Genomic DNA, 18,997 nt, shown 5'->3' with positions numbered 1-18,997 from the left:
TGCGAGCGTGTGCCTACGTAGGCCTGCTGAATACCTGTAGGACCAGCAGCTGTAGACAGGCTGGGAGACACCACTCTTTACACTGTCCATGATGCTGTATCAGCCAGTCTAGATGTGTGATAGTCAGTCCAGCAGCAGCTCCGGTAATGTATGGTACTCCCAACCTGGTCCAGAGTCAGTCTGAAGGTCTACCTGAAGCTCCAACTACAATCCTGCTACCCTGCAACCTGGAGGGAGTCCCATCCCAGGGAGTGACACCGCCACGCAGCTGAGGGTGAGGTCTCTGAGTAGCAGCAGTTGCCATGACGCCACACTTGAGGCTAGCCTCTGAACACAACACAGTGAATGAACAGGGATTTGTTAGGGGAGTCTAAATGTGGCGTGAGTTCATGCCAAGACAAAATACCGGGCATAAAATCCCTAAACTAGGTCCTCTGACTTAGTTATATGTCTGTCTTTCTTCAGTTTATAAGATGTATCAGATATATAGACTGATAGGCCACGTGCTAAAGCTGGACATGACTGTATCGGAATAGATAAAAATGCTTTCTGCAGAACTCCACAGACGCCATTTCCTCTGACTCAGAGGGAGATATTTCACATACCAAAACCGCAGACCATTGACTAAAAAACTGAATTTAACACCAATTGGTTTACGCTTTGTGGGCTTTAGCCTAGGCCTAGTATCTTAAGTTAAAATATTCCAACACTTTTATTTTGACAGAAAATGCCAGAACATGGAATTTGCTTAGTCATAGCAAAATGAACCAAACGGTTTCTTGTCAATGTGAAACCACATTATTCTGGTTTTCTGCCTTTCTACATAGGCTTTCCTTATATGGTCCTTGAATCCGTGTAAGTAAAGCTGTTTCTGGATGATAATCACAGTTACTCCCAATTAACGGAAGTATAAACAAACAACCCTCTCATTCCTAAAACTGGCAAGAAGTGGGGGACCTTGATCCTGTTGCTAGGAGACCACAGGGTCTTTAAGTCATATCGTCTTCTGTTTGTGTACAGTTTGCTTCCAGTTGAAGCTCGCATCCGCTACAAGACCATGGTGCTTGCCTACGGAGCTGTGAGGGGAACGGCACCTCCGTACCTTCAGGCTCTGATCAGGCCCTACACCCAAACAAGGGCACTGCGTTCATCCACCTCTGGCCTGCTCGCCTCCCTACCTCTGAGGAAGTACAGCTCCCGCTCAGCCCAGTCAAAACTGTTCGCTGCTCTGGCACCCCAATGGTGGAACAAACTCCCCCACGACGCCAGGTCAGCGGAATCAATCACCACCTTCCGGAGACACCTGAAACCCCACCTCTTTAAGGAATACCTAGGATAGGATAAAGTAATCCTTCTAACCCCCCCCCCCCCCCCCCCCCCTTAGAGTTAGATGCACTATTGTAAAGTGGTTGTTCCACTGGACATCATAAGGTGAATGCACCAACTTGTAAGTCGCTCTGGATAAGAGCGTCTGCTAAATGACTTAAAATGTAAAATGTAAATGTAAAAATGTGTACGTGTGTTTGCGTGCGCATGCCTGTGAAGGGAAAATGGCATTCTCCTCAGCTGAGGGCAATCTGGGGAATGATTCACCTGAGAGTAATTAAACACTGTCAAAACAAATGATGGAAACAAGAGTTAAGTGTCAACTGGTAAGCACTCGAAGCACCGCCTTACGTCCATATAACAATGATGAAAACCCAAAGACTGAAACTACAGAAGCTCGCTATCTCATGCATCCCATTGAGTCACGGCAGGTTCTTCGGTCTACACACAGAATCTGCCCACGGGAGATTAGGTAGGCTAAAATGGAGGAGCCTACATGAGTCAGTTGAGAACCAGCCTACCTATTGCAAATACCAGATGTTTTCCCTCTGTCTGTCAGTCCCTGACTCAACTGGATGGATTGTCCAAGCCACTGCGGAGGCATGTGTTCGGAATGTGCTGGAAAATAGGAAGTAAATTGCAAACCATTTTCTACCCTTCTACCCCATTTTCTCACCCACAGGTCTTGTACAGTTAGATACTTGAGGTCCAGCTGGTTTGTTATAGGTCTGCTGAGCCATTGTGAAATAGGGATACAACAACCACACCTTTATGGAAAGGGAATTCCTGCAAAAGCTGATTTAAGCTGAAGATACATTGAATTAAACCAGGACCAATTTTCCGACAGCAGACTGAATGGTAACTGATTCTGAGTGAGACTGTGAGTGCATGATTATCTTAGGTCACTGACCATGATAATCGTGTGCACTATACCTTACAGACACCCCGATTTTCATTTGTCCATCCATGCGCTTGATCAGTACAGTTTCATCTGATGCATTTTTCCCTCTACTCTCAGGTTTATGGTATCAGCCTGAGATACTGCTGTGTTTAGGTCACTTTCCACCTCTCTGTTCAGCTCTTAAAACAGACACTCGCATCCTCTGCCAATTGAGTCACCCAAGCATGAAACGCACAGCAGAGAGAAGAGAGCCCTTACGGAGAAAGAGAGAAGGATAGGATACTGGAAAGGGCTTGAGAGATAGGTTAGATGTTTTACATGCCAGGATTTAAAACTCCCATGTTTCCTCTCTGAACAGACCTTGCAGCTGTGCCATCTGCATGCATGACAGCTGGACACAAACAAATAGTGTCTGGCTGGTTGGGGGGCTTGGACGTGGTGGCGAACCAGGCCTGGTGTGTTGTTTTTGCCTGCCAAACCCAGGCTCTAGGTTTCCGTTAGCCGGTAAATGACAGCGTTCGGGCCAAAATAAAATAAAAGACGCTAAATAAAATTGTGACCGGACAAATTGTCCTGGAAAAAGAAATCTAATAATCTATTGCAAAATAAAGCTTTTTATTTATAGATGAAGATACCAGTCGATGTGCTCCAACTTCATAGGCAAATACATTTCATTAGGTTAATAAATCCTCAAGCAGCTTGGAAATTAGTGTCGGTGGCGTTTCTATTTTTACTCACGCAAAAAGATGCGAGGTCCTCACAAGGGACTCCAGCTAAATGTACCCTGACTGGGCAAAATTGGCGAAGATTGTGTTGATGATCCCTGTTTCCAGTGTGCCCATCGAGAGGGGATTCTTTCTCCAAATCAGAGTAAATACGGCCTCAAGATCGCACCTTCTTGAGGACAAAGTAACGAGGCTGATGTGCATTAAGCTGCTCCAAGGAGTTGAACAGTTTTGACTTCCCAACAGCAGCTCACTTTGAGCAGGCCACGGTCTGCCGCAAACGCAAGTAAATTAGAGGCAAATTATTATGTTTGACAGGCCCAGTCCTAGCAGTTCTGCTGCCGCCCTAGGCAAGATCACCATGTATAGTAGGCCAGGCCTATATAGATTTGGAATGGATTGATAGACCAGAGTAGAGTAATGATGTGTATCGTGCACTATTGGTGCATTTCAGTTGAGCTTATTCAGTGGCACTTAGAAACTAAACATTGAGCTTTGGAAACAAGAGCTTTTATAATAGCATGGCGCGGGCCTCGTTTCACAGGAGTATTGTAAAATAAGCTTTCTATTATTGAACCAGCTGTAACCATTTTCTCACATTTACATATGAAATTTGATTGTCCAACATCAGTTTGATAATTTCTTCATTTTGTGGACACCTAGAGTGGCCTCTTTCCACTGCTGTGGTGCTGAATCGCAGCTGGAATTGGGAGCGAGGCGGGCTGGCCCTGGAGTTCGTAGACAGCCATGTTTTGTTATTTATTAGGCCTAATTAAAATCTTTATGCCTAGGCTAAATTAGAGAGGCCTAGATTGTATTTGAAACCAGCTGTGTTTTTTTATTTATTAATTAAAATGTTCATACAAATAGGCTATAGGACAGGTCGTTTGCAAATTATATTATACAAATATTATATTTTGAAGTTGTGTTTTATTACTGTGTAGGCGACTTGTTCTTCTAGGCTAAATGTTTTTTTTCGTTTTTTTTAATGATATTCATTTACGATTTATTGCAGGGATGAAGACGCATTGGGCTATGTTTTGCTTTTCAACCTGTCATGTTGATATAAGAACATCATTGTACTTTATTTTATTAAAACTTTACAGGCTAATTTCTATTCTGTTAAGATTAATTACAATAATCTAAAATGTGCTTTTGAGCACCATGAGACGACACCTTATGTTACGCGCCCAATGCATATGGATGTCCGGTATATTTGTCAAACATCCGGGAAATTAAAATCTTGTCGGTCACAGTGTCTGGCGCCAAATTTTCCAAACGGAAACCCTGCCCAGGCTACATGTCTGTTCTTTACACTAATCCTCTACATATATCCTCTGAAAGACTACACAAGCAGATTACATCAAATAATCAGTCCACATTGCAGCATTAGAACAGGAAAGGGTGGGAACTGCCCTCTGATTATTTTCTCCTCTCAGGGTAAAAACTGAGCTATGGATTTCACACTTTTTCTGCAGAGCTTACAGTAACCTCCTACGCATACAGCACCATGCTCTGCTCTCAGGGCACCTCTGGTCAGCACAGTCCTAATGCACTGACATCAAACAGACATCAATAGGAGTGCTGGGGGACCATAGGGGGAGTTGATTTCCCTTCTGAAACTGATTGAGAAGCTAGTGTAAGAGGAGGCAGGGAGAGGCATGCTCCAACACGTCATTCTGCTTCACGGAAACATGGCTAACTCAAGAGACGCTAACGGAGTCGGTGCAGCCAGCTGGTTTCTTCATGCATCGCGCCGACAGAAACAAACATCTTTCCGGTAAGAAGAGGGGCGGGGGGGTATGCCTTATGATTAACGAGACGTGGTGTGATCATCATAACAACACACAGGAACTCAAGTCATTCTGTTCACCTGATCTAGAACTCCTCACAATCAAATGTCGACCGCATTATCTACCAAGGGAATTCTCTTCAATCATAATCACAGCCGTATATATTCCCCCCCAAGCAGACACATCGATGGCCCTGAACGAACTTTATCTGACTCTTTGTAAACTGGAAACCACACACCCTGAGGCTGCATTCATCGTAGCTGGGGATTTTAACAAGGCTAATCTAAAAACAAAACTCCCTAAATTCTATCAGCATATCGATTGTGCTACCAGGGCTGGAAAAACCCTAGATCATTGTTATACTAATTTCCGCGACGCATATAAGGCCCTCCCCCGCCCCCCTTTCGGAAAAGCTGACCACGACTCCATTTTGTTGATTCCAGCCTACAAACAGAAACTCAAACAACAAGCTCCCGCGCTCAGGTCTGTTCAACGCTGGTCCGACCAATCTGAATCCACGCTTCAAGACTGCTTCGATCACGCGGATTGGAATATGTTCCGCATTGCGTCCAACAACAATATTGACGAATATGCTGATTCGGTGAGCGAGTTCATTAGGAAGTGCATTGACGATGTCGTACCCACAGCAACGATTAAAACATTCCCAAACCAGAAACCGTGGATTGACGGCAGCATTCGCGTGAAACTGAAAGCGCGAACCACTGCTTTTAACCAGGGCAAGGTGACCGGAAGCATGACCGAATACAAACAGTGTAGCTATTCTCTCCGCAAGGCAATCAAACAGGCTAAGTCCCAGTACAGAGACAAAATCGAGTCGCAATTCAACAGCTCAGACACAAGAGGTATGTGGCAGGGTCTACAGTCAATCACGGATTACAAAAAGAAAACCAGCCCCGTCGCGGACCAGGATGTCTTGCTCCCAGACAGGCTAAACAACTTTTTTGCCCGCTTTGAGAACAATACAGTGCCACTGACACGGCCCCCTACCAAAACCTGCGGGCTCTCCTTCACTGCAGCCGAGGTGAGTAAAACATTTAAACGTGTTAACCCTCGCAAGGCTGCAGGCCCAGACGGCATTCCCAGCCGCGTCCTCAGAGCATGCGCAGACCAGCTGGCTGGTGTGTTTACGGACATATTCAATCAATCCTTATCCCAGTCTGCTGTTCCCACATGCTTCAAGAGGGCCACCATTGTTCCTGTTCCCAAGAAAGCTAAGGTAACTGAGCTAAACGACTACCGCCCCGTAGCACTCACTTCCGTCATCATGAAGTGCTTTGAGAGACTAGTCAAGGACCATATCACCTCCACCCTACCGGACACCCTAGACCATGGGTGTCAAACTCTGGCCCGCGGGCCAAATTTGGCCCGTGGGGTAATTATATTTGGCCCGCGAGACAATACCAAATTACTACTAGAGCTGGCCCGCCGGTATTATACAGCGCATTCACCGCTAATACTACGAATCCCATAATGCTCTGCTGTTGTTTTCGCGCGCCAATCAGGACAGGACTCAGAAACGCCCTCTCCTCTGTGACAGTAGTCATAGCAACATAGACGCTACAACTGTCAGCGCGCTATCCCTTCCCAAAAATGGCGAAAAGAAAGGCAGAAAACAGGAGCTTTCTGGACAAGTGGGAGGCAGAATATCTGTTTAGATATGTAAAAGACAAACCTGTTTGTCTTGTTTGTAGAGTCAACGTGGCTGTAAGTAAGGAGTACAACATTAGACGACACTATGAAACGAAACACCATGACAAATACAAGGACATGGACATGACTCAAAGGAGCCAGAAAGTAGAGGAGATGAAAAGAAGTTTGGTTTCACAACAGATTATGTTCAAAAAAGCCACATCACAAAGTGAGGCTGCTGTAAAGGCTAGTTATATAGTGGCAGCAGAGATCGCAAAATCAGCCCGGCCCTTTAATGAGGGAGAGTTCGTGAAAAAGTGCATGATGAAAGTTTGTGACCTCGTATGCCCAGAGAAAAAGCAAGCATTTTCAAACGTGAGCCTGAGCAGGAACACAGTAGCTGATCGCACATGTGATCTTGCCACCAATCTGTATGACCAGCTGATGGAAAAGGGAAAATATTTCGTTGCGTTCTCCCTCGCTGTGGATGAGAGCTGCGACGCATCTGGAAAAAGTTTATTTTGGTATTTAAATCAGAAGGCTGCAAATAGAAAAGAGGCATACGATTTTTATTTAAATTTTATTTATTTAATAAATGAATGCCATTGATGTGTTTTTTCATTTGAAATTCGATTTTGCATGTCTCCACTATTAAATTATATATTGTATGGTAATAAGCGATGCTTGTTCCATATTCAATGTTAAAGCAAAACTTGTTTGGGTCCATATTAAAAGGTTCATTTGTTCAATGTTGGCCCGCGACTTTGTTCAGGTTTTACATTTTGGCCCACTGGGTATTTGAGTTTGACACCCCTGCCCTAGACCCACTCCAATTTGCTTACCGACCCAATAGGTCCACAGACGACGCAATCGCAACCACACTGCACACTGCCCTAACCCATCTGGACAAGAGGAATACCCATGTGAGAATGCTGTTCATCGATTACAGCTCAGCATTTAACACCATAGTACCCTCCAAACTCGTCATCAAGCTCGAGACCCTGGGTCTCGACCCCGCCCTGTGCAACTGGGTCCTGGACTTCCTGACGGGCCGCCCCCAGGTGGTGAGGGTAGGTAACAACATCTCCACCCCGCTGATCCTCAACACTGGGGCCCCACAAGGGTGCGTTCTGAGCCCTCTCCTGTACTCCCTGTTCACCCACGACTGCGTGGCCATGCACGCCTCCAACTCAATCATCAAGTTTGCGGATGACACTACAGTGGTAGGCTTGATTACCAACAACGACGAGACGGCCTACAGGGAGGAGGTGAGGGCCCTCGGAGTGTGGTGTCAGGAAAATAACCTCACACTCAACGTCAACAAAACAAAGGAGATGATTGTGGACTTCAGGAAACAGCAGAGGGAGCACCCCCCTATCCACATCGACGGGTCAGTAGTGGAGAAGGTGGAAAGTTTTAAGTTCCTCGGTGTACACATCACGGACAAACTGAATTGGTCCACCCACACAGACAGCGTTGTGAAGAAGGCGCAGCAGCGCCTCTTCAACCTCAGGAGGCTGAAGAAATTCGGCTTGTCACCAAAAGCACTCACAAACTTCTACAGATGCACAATCGAGAGCATCCTGTCGGGCTGTATCACCGCCTGGTACGGCAACTGCTCCGCCCACAACCGTAAGGCTCTCCAGAGGGTAGTGAGGTCTGCAGAACGCATCACCGGGGGCAAACTACCTGCCCTCCAGGACACCTACACCACCCGATGTCACAGGAAGGCCATAAAGATCATCAAGGACAACAACCACCCAAGCCACTGCCTGTTCACCCCGCTATCATCCAGAAGGCGAGGTCAGTACAGGTGCATCAAAGCAGGGACCGAGAGACTGAAAAACAGCTTCTATCTCAAGGCCATCAGACTGTTAAACAGCCACCACTAACATTTAGCGGCCGCTGCCAACATACTGACTCAACTCCAGCCACTTTAAAAATGGGAATTGATGGAAATTATGTAAAAATGTACCACTAGCCACTTTAAACAATGCCACTTAATATAATGTTTACATACCCTACATTACCCATCTCATATGTATATACTGTACTCTATATCATCTACTGCATCTTGCCATCTTTATGTAATACATGTACCACTAGCCACTTTAAACTATGCCACTTTATGTTTACATACCCTACAGTACTCATCTCATATGTATATACCGTACTCTATACCATCTACTGCATCTTGCCATGCCGTTCTGTACCACCACTCATTCATATATCTTTATGTACATATTCTTTATCCCTTTACACTTGTGTGTGTGTATAAGGTAGTAGTTGTGGAATTGTTAGGTTAGATTACTTGTTGGTTATTACTGCATTGTCGGAACTAGAAGCACAAGCATTTCGCTACACTCGCATTAACATCTGCTAACCATGTGTATGTGACTAATAAAATTTGATTTTGATTTGATTTGATTCAGTGTTTCCCCTGTATTCATAAAAAGTTTTCAGTGGAAACTTAAACAACTAAAACCAGATATAAAAAAAAATGCAGAAAAGATAATGAGGGCATATATTTTTAAATAAGATCATCTTTGAGAACTAGCTAACAACCACCAGAATAAAAACTGGCATGGGGCCCCTTTTGATTTTGTTATGTTCGAGTCACTCAGATAGCATAAGAACACAGCATAAGCCATGGCAAAATGTGTAGAATTGCATGACATTTGCTTAAAAGTAGCTGTCCAGTGTTTCCAGATTAATATGAAATATGACCTAGAACGAATTACAATATGAGTAAAATAGCTTTCCTTCCCAAAAAAAGCTTTTCTGTCTTGGAATGGTTTAGGCGTACCCCAACAACAGAATGGTGTGGGCGTATACCGATCATTAAAAATATTAATACGAGTAGACTGCTGATTGGCCAGCTCAACCTCTTTAGGAGTATTACATCATACTCCATGAGGAAAAAGCAAGCATTTTTTATTAAACGGTCTGTTTGAGATGCAAGTTTGAAGTGTTTATTCTCCAATTTATGCTTTGGCCACAAATATGTGTATAGAACGAGTCTATAACATTATATGGATATGAGTTAACAGAATATTAACTTTTAATAGTGAGATTTTCACTGGACAGTTATTTTAAAACTGCACATTTTCTCTCAGTCCCATGGCAAAATGTGTAGAATTGTAGGAAAGGATTAGCAAGTTACTAGAGTAACGTCAGCACAAATATGGAAAACATCAGATCATGATGTGATCCATATCCGATTTAAATTTAATTTGGTGTTAACAGGTTACCCTAGCTAGCTAGCTAACGCTACTTTAATTTGCTCATCAAAAGAACCTTGGATACTTACTGCTAATGCTCTCTCATCCCCATGGCAAAATGTTTAGAATAGCATGAAACTAGCTATAAAACTGTAAAATGTTCTCTCTGCCCCATGGCAAAATGTGTAGAATTGCAGGAAATTAGCTTTAAAACTGCACATTTTCTCTCAGTCCCATGGCAAAATGTGTAGAATTGTAGGAAAGGATTAGCAAGTTACTAGAGTAACGTCAGCACAAATATGGAAAACATCAGATCATGATGTGATCCATATCCGATATAAATTTAATTTGGTGTTAACAGGTTACCCTAGCTAGCTAGCTAACGCTACTTTAATTTGCTCATCAAAAGAACCTTGGATACTTACTGCTAATGCTCTCTCATCCCCATGGCAAAATGTTTAGAATAGCATGAAACTAGCTATAAAACTGTAAAATGTTCTCTCTGCCCCATGGCAAAATGTGTAGAATTGCAGGAAATTTGCTTTAAAACTGCAACATTTTGTCTCAGCGTCCAAGAGGGCCTCTAAAATGTTCGGTGGAAATCCTAGAGGAAATACTGCATTTCTTGTGTCAACATGTTTGCCTATTAATTTTCCTGAGCCATTTTCCACAGTGTGCATTGATGTCACAAAGGGAATAGCCAATAATATTGTTTGTTGTGGGTGCAATGGTATTGCAACAGTCGTGGGTACGCTTTAAAAACCGAAGACTGTGGAATTCTTTATTGCCTCCAGATAGTCACATAACATTCAGCCATCCTACATTCCAATCCACAATCATATGGGGGTGGAGTGTCATTATTTTGACCTGGAATGCACAGCATATGGAAAACGTTTGCTAGTGAAATAAGCAGTAAGAATCCCTAAATGAAACTCAACTTCACAGGGTGAAATGAGATTGCAAAAGCAATGCAGTGGATTTCACTTGTGGGTGCTAGTATAACACCTTAAACTGCTCAAAAGAACAGTGTTTGTCATAATAGCATGGTCATAAACAGTATAAAGTCAGTTGTCATTTTAATGACAAACTGTCATGACTGTGTTTATGACAGGTGATTCTGTTATGCCGAAGGGTTCAGGAAGTGTTAAATAATAATCATACTCTTGACTGACATATCATTTGTCTATTGCCTCCATGTAGCCTATCACATCATTAACCACGAACTGAACCATCCAACACCCTAATCAACATCGGATTGTCCCCATGTTGGCCACAATTCCATACCATCATCATGCCTATGACATTAGCTTGATTCACCTGCTTTTGTTGATGTTGTTCATCCTGTCACTTCTTCCGTTTCGGAGACTTCTTCGGTAGTGACCGTGCCAAGTGATGTTGCCAAGATTGCCCCACTCATAGGCCCTAATACTGTATTTTTTAGCAAGCTACCCACATTTCTGCGGTGCCGTCTCCAATGACAATGGCGCAAGCTCCTATGACAAAGCCACAGTAACTCGAGAAATCGAGTGTAATATATTCCCTATCTGATGGCTTTTGTGACGCAATAATGTAACGTTAGCAACCCAACATATTCAAGGCTTGAGCCTAGCCAGATGTTTATAACGTCGTTATAGCTTCGTTGTCAACATACATGTTCATACAATTTTGACATTTTACGTTATAGCTAGCTAGCAAGTTAAAATAAAAAAGATTCTCTCATTTTCAAACCCATTCCTGTTACAAAAAAATATCAAAAAGTTTACGAGCAATCCATGAAGAATTGTGTGCCTTCTGCTTTACCGTTAACAAGCACGCTAGCTAGCTAACAATCGATGGAGTTTTCCAAGCTACAATTCACTGACCAACTCACGCTTCCTTTTCGTGATAAAACGATCCCCAAATTGTTAATGATAAGCGTTGAACTCTGCTTGATTCCTGTATACAATAGTTAGCTACATTTCAAGTTGTGGAAAATATGTATTTTAGTTTGTGCTTGGTATCATCTTCCATGATTGATTTACCACTTAGCGTGCTCGGTTATCTTCAGGCAAGCAAGAAACATTAGCTAGCTAGCCTAACATTAGCCAAACTAGCATCAGTCTTCTCAAGCAACAGTGCCTTCTGAAAAAGTTAAGTGACAGACTAGTCTCGCGCACCACCCACCAGACACGCTTCGCCCATGCAATTTGGACACTGCATGTCTACATAGTATCATGGGCAAAGAACTACATATATATTTTTTTTTTTTACTTACCTTGTGCTGTAGTAACTCATGTTTATCCACGGTTGCTATGGATCCCAGCTGGTGGTGGCCTCCCCGTGCAGCAGACAACTTTCCTTGACACGCTTGGAAAATTGTTCCCCACAGCCCTAGTTACCGCACATGACTACAACGGACTATCCTATTGGATGGCAGGTTATATAGACTTGAGTGATTGAACAGGTTTCTTTGCCTCTGCATTCCAAGTTACCACAAATGTAGCTAGTAAATAGAACCCTCTATTTATACCAACGTTACTAGCTAGTGTTGTAACACTCAAACCTCAAAAATTCATTATGCATTTATGTTAAATTGAAAAACAACCAATTTAAAAAAATATTTAATGTGGACCCAGGGTACAAAGAAAACAAGAACCTAGACAGAGCCACATCCATAATGGGCTGAACTACCAACTGCACATGGACAACATGCCAAGTTATCCCGAGCAGCAAAACAATTGAGTGGACTCAATAATATTATAGTTATTGCAACATATCACTTTCAATCAGTGGACTAATTTATTCATGTGGTGTTAACTACAATGTTAACTACAATTCATTGTTAATTGCAGAACATGATAGTAAAATGATGTCAACATTTACAGTTATGTTGATTAGATGCTAATTAGTGCCTCTGCACTTGAAAGATAACCTCGGTCCCTCAGCAACCTCATCAGCCCTTTCCTCCTCCTCCATGTAACCTTGACTCCATAGTCCCTCTCTGGGGTGTCTGTTGCTAAAATCTCTGAAGTCACAGTATGTGGCGGGGTCATCGGCTGTGACGCAGGCAACAGGAGGCGAAGAAAGGAGGAACTTCCATCATGGTGTAACTCTGGAGTCTCTACATCAAGTGGGGAGAAGACATTGTCCGTGCCAGGGGTGTGGTGTGTTGCTGAGGCAGGAGTCCGAGCAGAGCATGCCGCTGGGCTCTTGCCATGTCTGGCAACATTGGCAGCTGACGTTCTAAGGACCCCCACACATCTGCTGGAGGTTGATGCTGCATCTTCCGGTGTTAACTCTGACAACCGTCTCCTCTCAGCTGTCCCTTTCCTGAGAGAAGTTATCTGTGTTGGTGTCTCCGTTTCATCTTGGTTACTTAGGTACTCTGTACTTAGAGAACCAACCTTATGAACTTGCAAGCCCTGCTGCTCCTCATGGGCCCCAAGAGCAGATTCTACAGCCTTCTTTCTACATGCATGCTTTTGATGGAGAGGTTGGGCTGTTGACCTTCTCTGAAAGGATAAGGCTTGGAACTTGTAAACACTACCTTTTCTGGATAAGTGAGAACTCTTGTCAAGAATGCTTGTTGCAGAGATGCACTTCTTCCTCCCTCGCCTTCCTCTGGGTGCAGGGGGCGGTAGCTGATCAAACTGTGGACTCACCTGAAATTGAGTGAGCGAGAGACGAGACATCTTTGAACATGTTTGTCATACATTATTTATAGTCTATGGTATGAAAGGACAACATTCAGAAGATAGTAAATAATTACATTAAAAACATGATTAGCATCATACACATTAACAGTTATAAACTGTGATTACCCAAGAACTACAGGCTGTGCAGCTGTTCTGTCGCTGCTCCTCATCTAGAAATGATTTGGGATTGAGTGCGCCGCTCACTTGAGGCACATTGTGGTATCTGGCGTCATCAAGTGGTGGCTCAAAAAACAACAACGACGGCTTCTGTGAGTTTGGCAAAGATTTCTTTCTTGTTTTACGGGGCATCAGAGATCATGGCTGAGGAGCTGATGGGATAAAGAGAAGGTTAAATATATGGTGACGTTTTAAAGGAATGCAGTATGAAACAGATGTGGCATATAAGAAACGTTATAACGCTATAGCTTGCTTTGGGTTAAGTAGCTAGTTAGCTACAACAACAAAAAATAACAACAGAGTGAAGTACCCTTCCATGAACACATGGAAGAGTACATACGCCTTCGTATAATCACACGACGTACCTGGGTGTAAACTGCATGTCAGAAGTAGCTAGCTATCAATGTTTTGAAGAAATAATGTCTGAATCAGAAAGTGCAAACGTTTTGCATTCGCTTCGCTGTCCTCCAAGTCTTGCCGTTAACATGATGGTTAACGCTGATTGGTTTTCACATCCACTGGGTTCAGTCCATTGGATATGCAAAGACCACATGACCGGAATCGCAAATACTGCGCCAAAATTCAAAATCCCATTACCTTTCACACTGAATGAAAGGAGATTGAGATCTACAAACTACCTGTCAACTTTCATTTTCGATTATTGTCATTGTTTAATTAAGGAGTCAAATAACCCAGAACAAAAGCGCATTGCATCACCATAATATGAAGGTTTGTTATATGCAACTTGGTTAAAGTTGCTAGCTAGCTGGCTAATTAACTGGACTAACGTTAGCTGGCAAACTAAACGCGTTAACTATTACCGCTAGCTAACTAACTACTAGCTAGTTTGGAGAATATGTTTCTACCTTCTTTGTATGTTAGCTAACTAGCTAACTAGAAACCCGTGGATTAGCAACTAGCTAACACCATCATGTTCTAGAAGACTGCGTCATAACCATAGCTGATATTTGAAAGGCTGGTATTTCTATTCTAAAATCGTTAGCTAGCTAGCTATTGTAACAATTACCTGGCTGCTTTATTTTTAATTGATACAATCAAATAGATTTTAGTATAGTTAGATTAGCAAGTTACTAGAGTAACGTCAGCGCAAATATGGAAAACATCACTTCATGATGTGATCCATACCTGATATACATTTAATTCGGCGTTTTTACCAACGCTACTTTAATTTGCCCATCAAAAGAACCTTGCATAATTTTCGAACTAACAGCTTTTGCATCGACAGCCTTGCTTACTTAGTTGCAGCATATCAACTCAGGTAGAAAGTTGTCAGCACCTGATTCGTCATCAGATCAGTTTAGCTATCATTTAGCCATTATAGCCAACTAGCTCAAACCTAACCAGCTTTTTCTGCCCCAGCGAAAATGTAGTTTTGGCTGTAACGTTACATTCTAACGTTAACGTTACCTGTTATCTCTTCAGACATCAAGTGAAGTCAAAGGGCCAGCTCTGTAATCTGAGCAGAATGAGACAGAGCCCAAGAAGGCCCCTGATCCTTAGGAGGAGGAAGCTTCCTTTTCAGCTAAATGAACCAGCAGTTGATGAGCCGGATGGACTACGACACAAGGAAGCATCCACATCCAAACCCTCAGGTGGCCAGTGTTTTCCTGATGGCATCCGTATCATGGACCATCCCACTATGCCTGGCACACAAGTGGTTGTCATCCCCAAAACTGCAGACCTTCAGAGTGTAATTGGGGCCCTCACTGCCAAGGGGAAGGAGTGTGGCTCTCAAGGACCAAACAAATTCATCCTTCTAAGTGGTGGTGGCTGTATCAAGGATGTTGCAGATTCTTTCAGTCAACCTAGCTATATGAGAGGTCGCAGCTCTGGTAGGAGTAGCATGGCTCTTGTCACACAGCCAGAGAAGGCAACAACAATGGACTGCCTAAAGGATACTAAGGCTTTGACTACAATTAAACCATGTATGTTTATATGCTTTCATGATTTTGGGTTAAATGACCCTCTACTTTTCCGGTGTTGTTTAACTGTTTGATGATGAACATTGTTGATGCGCACAGTTTTTATTATTTCACAGTGAACAGGGACCTTGATTGCAGTCCTCTAGATGACAGCCTTACTAACATCCAGTGGCTTGGGAGGATGAATACAGACGGTCTTGAACCAGATCCTGCTAAGAAAGCTGCCAACAAAGAGAATCATGATGCTTGCCAACAGATTCTCCAGGTTTGGCTCCTCTTTTAGCATCTCAGTGTGATTGTCAACTGACGTATGTAAACAGTGACGCTCAAGGAGGGTGTCACCGACACCGTGTTATATGTTTATCTAGAATGTTTCAAGTGTTGCACTCAAGTGTGATATTAGTTCTGCATGCTTGCTGCATTTGTTGAGTCTTAAAAGAGTAGTATCTAAATAGGCCAAATGAAACCAACCTCTCTTTTGTTCTGTTTTGCACACAGTCACAAAGTGAGCGAATGGAAGCACACAGGGTTGTCAAAGACCCCTTGTCAGAGAGACCACCCTACTCGTACATGGCAATGATTCAGTTTGCCATCAACAGTAAGAAGAGCAGGAGGATGACATTGAAAGAGATCTATACTTGGATTGAGGATCACTTTCCATATTTCAGAAAGGTGGCTAAGCCAGGCTGGAAGGTAAACATCCACAATAAGCCCTTGGTCACAGAAAGATTGTATTGGTGCCACTCTAGTAGTTGAGGACAAGATCATGTTACAATAGAAGCAGAAAAATACCCCTTAAGCACCCAACAAAAACTTGTATAATTGCCAATGGCATAAGCCACATCCTCTTAGTTTGATATTGTCTATGCTCCTCTGCCAGAATTCCATCCGCCACAATCTCTCCCTGCATGACATGTTCATCCGTGAGACAACACAAGATGGCAAGATCTCATACTGGACCATCCGCCCAGAGGCCAATCGCTGCCTTACTCTTGACCAGGTGTACAAGGTTGGCATGTTACCCACTTTTCTGTTCTTAGTCATATTTTGTCGCTGGCCAATTACAACTATGGGACTCCACAAAAGGACAAATGCCTGCAAATAACTGTTCACTCTGAAATCTACTTTTTGATTATTATCTCTATGATAACTCTGTCCCTTTTGACCAATTTTCCACCCCACAGACTGAGTCTGATCCAACTTCCGTCTCGTCTCGGACCATGCAGGTCTGTGACCAACATGTAAGATTGTTTTACCCTTTTCATCTGTGGCAGTCAGTCAGGGAGGACAGGACACTCAGAGAGAGGACAGGACATGCTTTCCATCTGCTCTTGTTTAGCTCATTAAGCTGACAATTCATTTCAGGGGAGATGCGAGGTGTAGGCAGAGAGAGGCAGACATCACAGGACCACCGTACATAGTCAGTAACTTCTCCTACACAGGTCTAACTCATGCCGTCTTCATATAAGTTAACATCTCAATTGTTTCCCGCAGCAACAAAAGAGAATTGCTCCTGAAATCAAGAAAACATCTGCCAGTGTTCCTGGTAAGTGGGGGGAAACAAGCAGCTGGACGATTACCAAACATTTGAGAGTTGGAAATTATTGATGTGTAGCCGTTGCCTCAATTTTTTTTTTTTTGCCATCCATATCTTCAGAGAGGAAGATGAAGCCTCTTCTTCCTCGTGCAGACTCCTACTTGGTCCCCATCCAGCTGCCTTTCACCCAGTCACTCTTCCTGTCCTCGTCCACACGGCTCCCCCTCTCTGCCCCCCAGCAGAAATCTAGCTCCTCAGGAGGGGGCAAGAGGGTCCGTATAGCTCCCAAGGTAAAGTCTCACCATACCTTTTTTTGTTTTGTAAAGTGGCGGGGGGTTACTTGATTCCCTATAATTATTAAATTAATACATGTTACTGCGTTTGCAGGTTACGTACAGTGATGCCTCCACAGTGATGCTGTATGCTCCTCCAGTTGAGGAGATGAAGGAGGAGCAGGTCTGTGTGCCCCTGACCTCTGTTACCCCTAGGGCCATTCTGACCAACACCAGGAAGGAAGTCAGCAGCTCCCGTCGCAAGCAGCGCCTCGTCCTGCCTTCCAACGAGGAGCCCGTGCTCCTCTTCCCTGACAGCACCTTCTTCGACTCGGGCCTGGCCTCCGACGGCTCCGCCTTACAGGACGCCGAGCTCGACCCCCGGCCGGAGCCTGACAGCCCCTGCAGGGAGTTCTCTTTCAAGACTCCCATCAAGAGCAGCCACCCAGCCTCCTCCACCCCCAGCAAGCCACCCACTGTTCTGTTAGAGCCCTGGAGGGTGACCCCGCTGGGCAAGGAGAGAGGGGGCATGCTGGACTTCAGCCCCATCCGCACCCCCGGCCCCAGCTTCACCCCACACCGCCATGACCACACCCCATTCAGCTTCAGTAGCACTCCCTTTAAGGACCTGCCCTTGTTCAACTCCCCTCGCGAGCTGCTCACCTCTGCACGCTCCACATCTGCGGCTGGCCCCACCGGCACCTGCTCCCCGGGGCCAGAGCGTCTGCAGGGCTGCTCCAGAGAGCTCCAGATCGGGGGTCCCTCCACAGCCAACCGCTCCCTTACGGAGGGCTTGGTCCTGGACACCATGAACGACAGCCTGAGCAAGATCTTGGTGGATATCAGCTTCTCTGGCCTGGAGGATGATGATCTGGGTATGGGGAACATCAGCTGGTCTCAGCTCATCCCTGAACTCAAGTAGCCACTGCTGAGCAGAGAGCGCAACCCTTTCAAAGTTCTTTGCTAGATGAGGATGCCATAGTCTCATCATTACCCAAGCTGCTCACATCGTCTTCCAATCTGTAAATGTGGGAGTTTTCTTTCTAACTTAGATTTTTCCTTTGTCGTTGGTTGCTTTTGTCACTACTAACCAGTCTTTTTCTTCTCGCTTGGTTGTGTTTCATGCCACAGGCTTAAGTGACCATATTTTGATTACAATTCACTGTCTCCCACGATAGTCTTGAAGGAACTTCTAGGGAACCGAAAAGTATGCCTGAGTTGTATGTAGCCTACATGGAATATGTATGTTTAATTTGCACATTTTGTAATATGTTTTGCTTTTTAAAATGTACATTTATACATAAATCATCAAACTATCCAGTGAGACCGACACTACCATGCTAGAATATAAGATGTGGTGCCTCCTCTGAAGTGAGCGAGTCTCCATTTGATTGGACCTCTGAAAGGATGTAACATGATGTACAGATGACCAACCACCAATGAGAGAAAGTAATAAACAACCAGGGCTGTCTACACCCAAAGGAGATGCCATTTTTGATTGACCAAGTCAACACTTATTCTAGTGCACTTTTGTAACTTATTCTATGTATGACACAATGTCCAATCTGCTTTGTGAACTTTTAAAGAGTGGTAGTAGTGAGTGAGAAACTATGTAAAAGCATAAAGTAGTATGGTGATGCCTTCTATTCCTGTCTTACTCCGTCTGTAGAAGGGAAATATATTTGAATTTTAAAAAATGTATGTTTGAATTGTCATTGGAAGTTTTTTGGCTAGAAGATTAAACATTTAATGCATGAGTTTATTATGGTTTTATTTTG

The 18,997-nt window shown here is 43.8% G+C and overlaps 3 protein-coding genes across 7 annotated transcripts in view; 1 reads left to right on the top strand and 2 right to left on the bottom strand.

The window, feature by feature from the left end:
* The window catches only part of LOC139533894 (tubby-related protein 3-like), a 40,196-nt gene extending 28,184 nt beyond the window's left edge, over window positions 1-12,012 (bottom strand). The window contains exon 1 of one of the 4 annotated variants that reach the window (XM_071332370.1): window positions 11,871-12,012. In XM_071332370.1, coding sequence (XP_071188471.1) covers window positions 11,871-11,890 — 20 coding nt within the window. In that variant the 5' untranslated portion in view covers window positions 11,891-12,012. Of the gene's footprint in view, window positions 1-34; window positions 235-10,933; window positions 11,749-11,870 lie in introns of those variants that run through there. The other 3 variants (XM_071332369.1, XM_071332368.1, XM_071332372.1) reach the window with 3 other exon arrangements.
* A 191-nt stretch (window positions 12,013-12,203) lies between these two features.
* rhno1 (RAD9-HUS1-RAD1 interacting nuclear orphan 1) lies at window positions 12,204-15,006 on the bottom strand. 2 transcript variants are annotated; one of them, XM_071332374.1, is made up of 3 exons: window positions 14,896-15,006; window positions 13,417-13,619; window positions 12,204-13,257 (listed from the first exon to the last, which is right to left on the bottom strand). In XM_071332374.1, the coding sequence occupies exons 2-3, from the start codon at window positions 13,597-13,599 to the stop codon at window positions 12,490-12,492; spliced, it is 951 nt and encodes a 316-aa protein (XP_071188475.1). In that variant the 5' UTR covers window positions 13,600-13,619; window positions 14,896-15,006; the 3' UTR covers window positions 12,204-12,489. The 2 variants fall into 2 exon arrangements, with proteins under 2 accessions (XP_071188475.1, XP_071188474.1); XM_071332373.1 differs by lacking the exon at window positions 14,896-15,006 and adding an exon at window positions 13,833-13,965.
* Window positions 14,954-18,976, top strand: LOC139533893 (forkhead box protein M1-like). Its single transcript, XM_071332366.1, has 8 exons — window positions 14,954-15,413; window positions 15,527-15,675; window positions 15,909-16,103; window positions 16,291-16,419; window positions 16,595-16,651; window positions 16,905-16,956; window positions 17,068-17,237; window positions 17,335-18,976. Exons 1-8 carry the CDS (start codon window positions 14,954-14,956, stop codon window positions 18,139-18,141), a joined length of 2,019 nt encoding a protein of 672 aa, XP_071188467.1. The 3' UTR covers window positions 18,142-18,976.
* The last annotated feature ends 21 nt before the right edge of the window (window positions 18,977-18,997 follow it).

Source organism: Salvelinus alpinus, chromosome 11 (genome assembly GCF_045679555.1).
Source record: "Salvelinus alpinus chromosome 11, SLU_Salpinus.1, whole genome shotgun sequence".
Classification (NCBI taxonomy): Eukaryota; Metazoa; Chordata; class Actinopteri; order Salmoniformes; family Salmonidae; genus Salvelinus; species Salvelinus alpinus.
Note: the sequence above shows the minus strand (reverse complement) of the source record. Positions and strands in the feature narration are given on the sequence as shown.

Bases quoted from the DNA above. Each gene is read 5' to 3' on its own strand.
- rhno1 (XM_071332374.1), bottom strand. From the start codon at position 13,599: ATGCCCCGTAAAACAAGAAAGAAATCTTTGCCAAACTCACAGAAGCCG. The intron at 13,258-13,416 runs GTAATCACAGTT...ACTCAATTTCAG, and splicing joins GCACAGCCTGTAGTTCTTGG to GTGAGTCCACAGTTTGATCA.
- LOC139533893 (XM_071332366.1), top strand. From the start codon at position 14,954: ATGAGACAGAGCCCAAGAAGGCCCCTGATCCTTAGGAGGAGGAAGCTT. The intron at 16,957-17,067 runs GTAAGTGGGGGG...CCATATCTTCAG, and splicing joins AACATCTGCCAGTGTTCCTG to AGAGGAAGATGAAGCCTCTT. The intron at 17,238-17,334 runs GTAAAGTCTCAC...CTGCGTTTGCAG, and splicing joins GGGTCCGTATAGCTCCCAAG to GTTACGTACAGTGATGCCTC.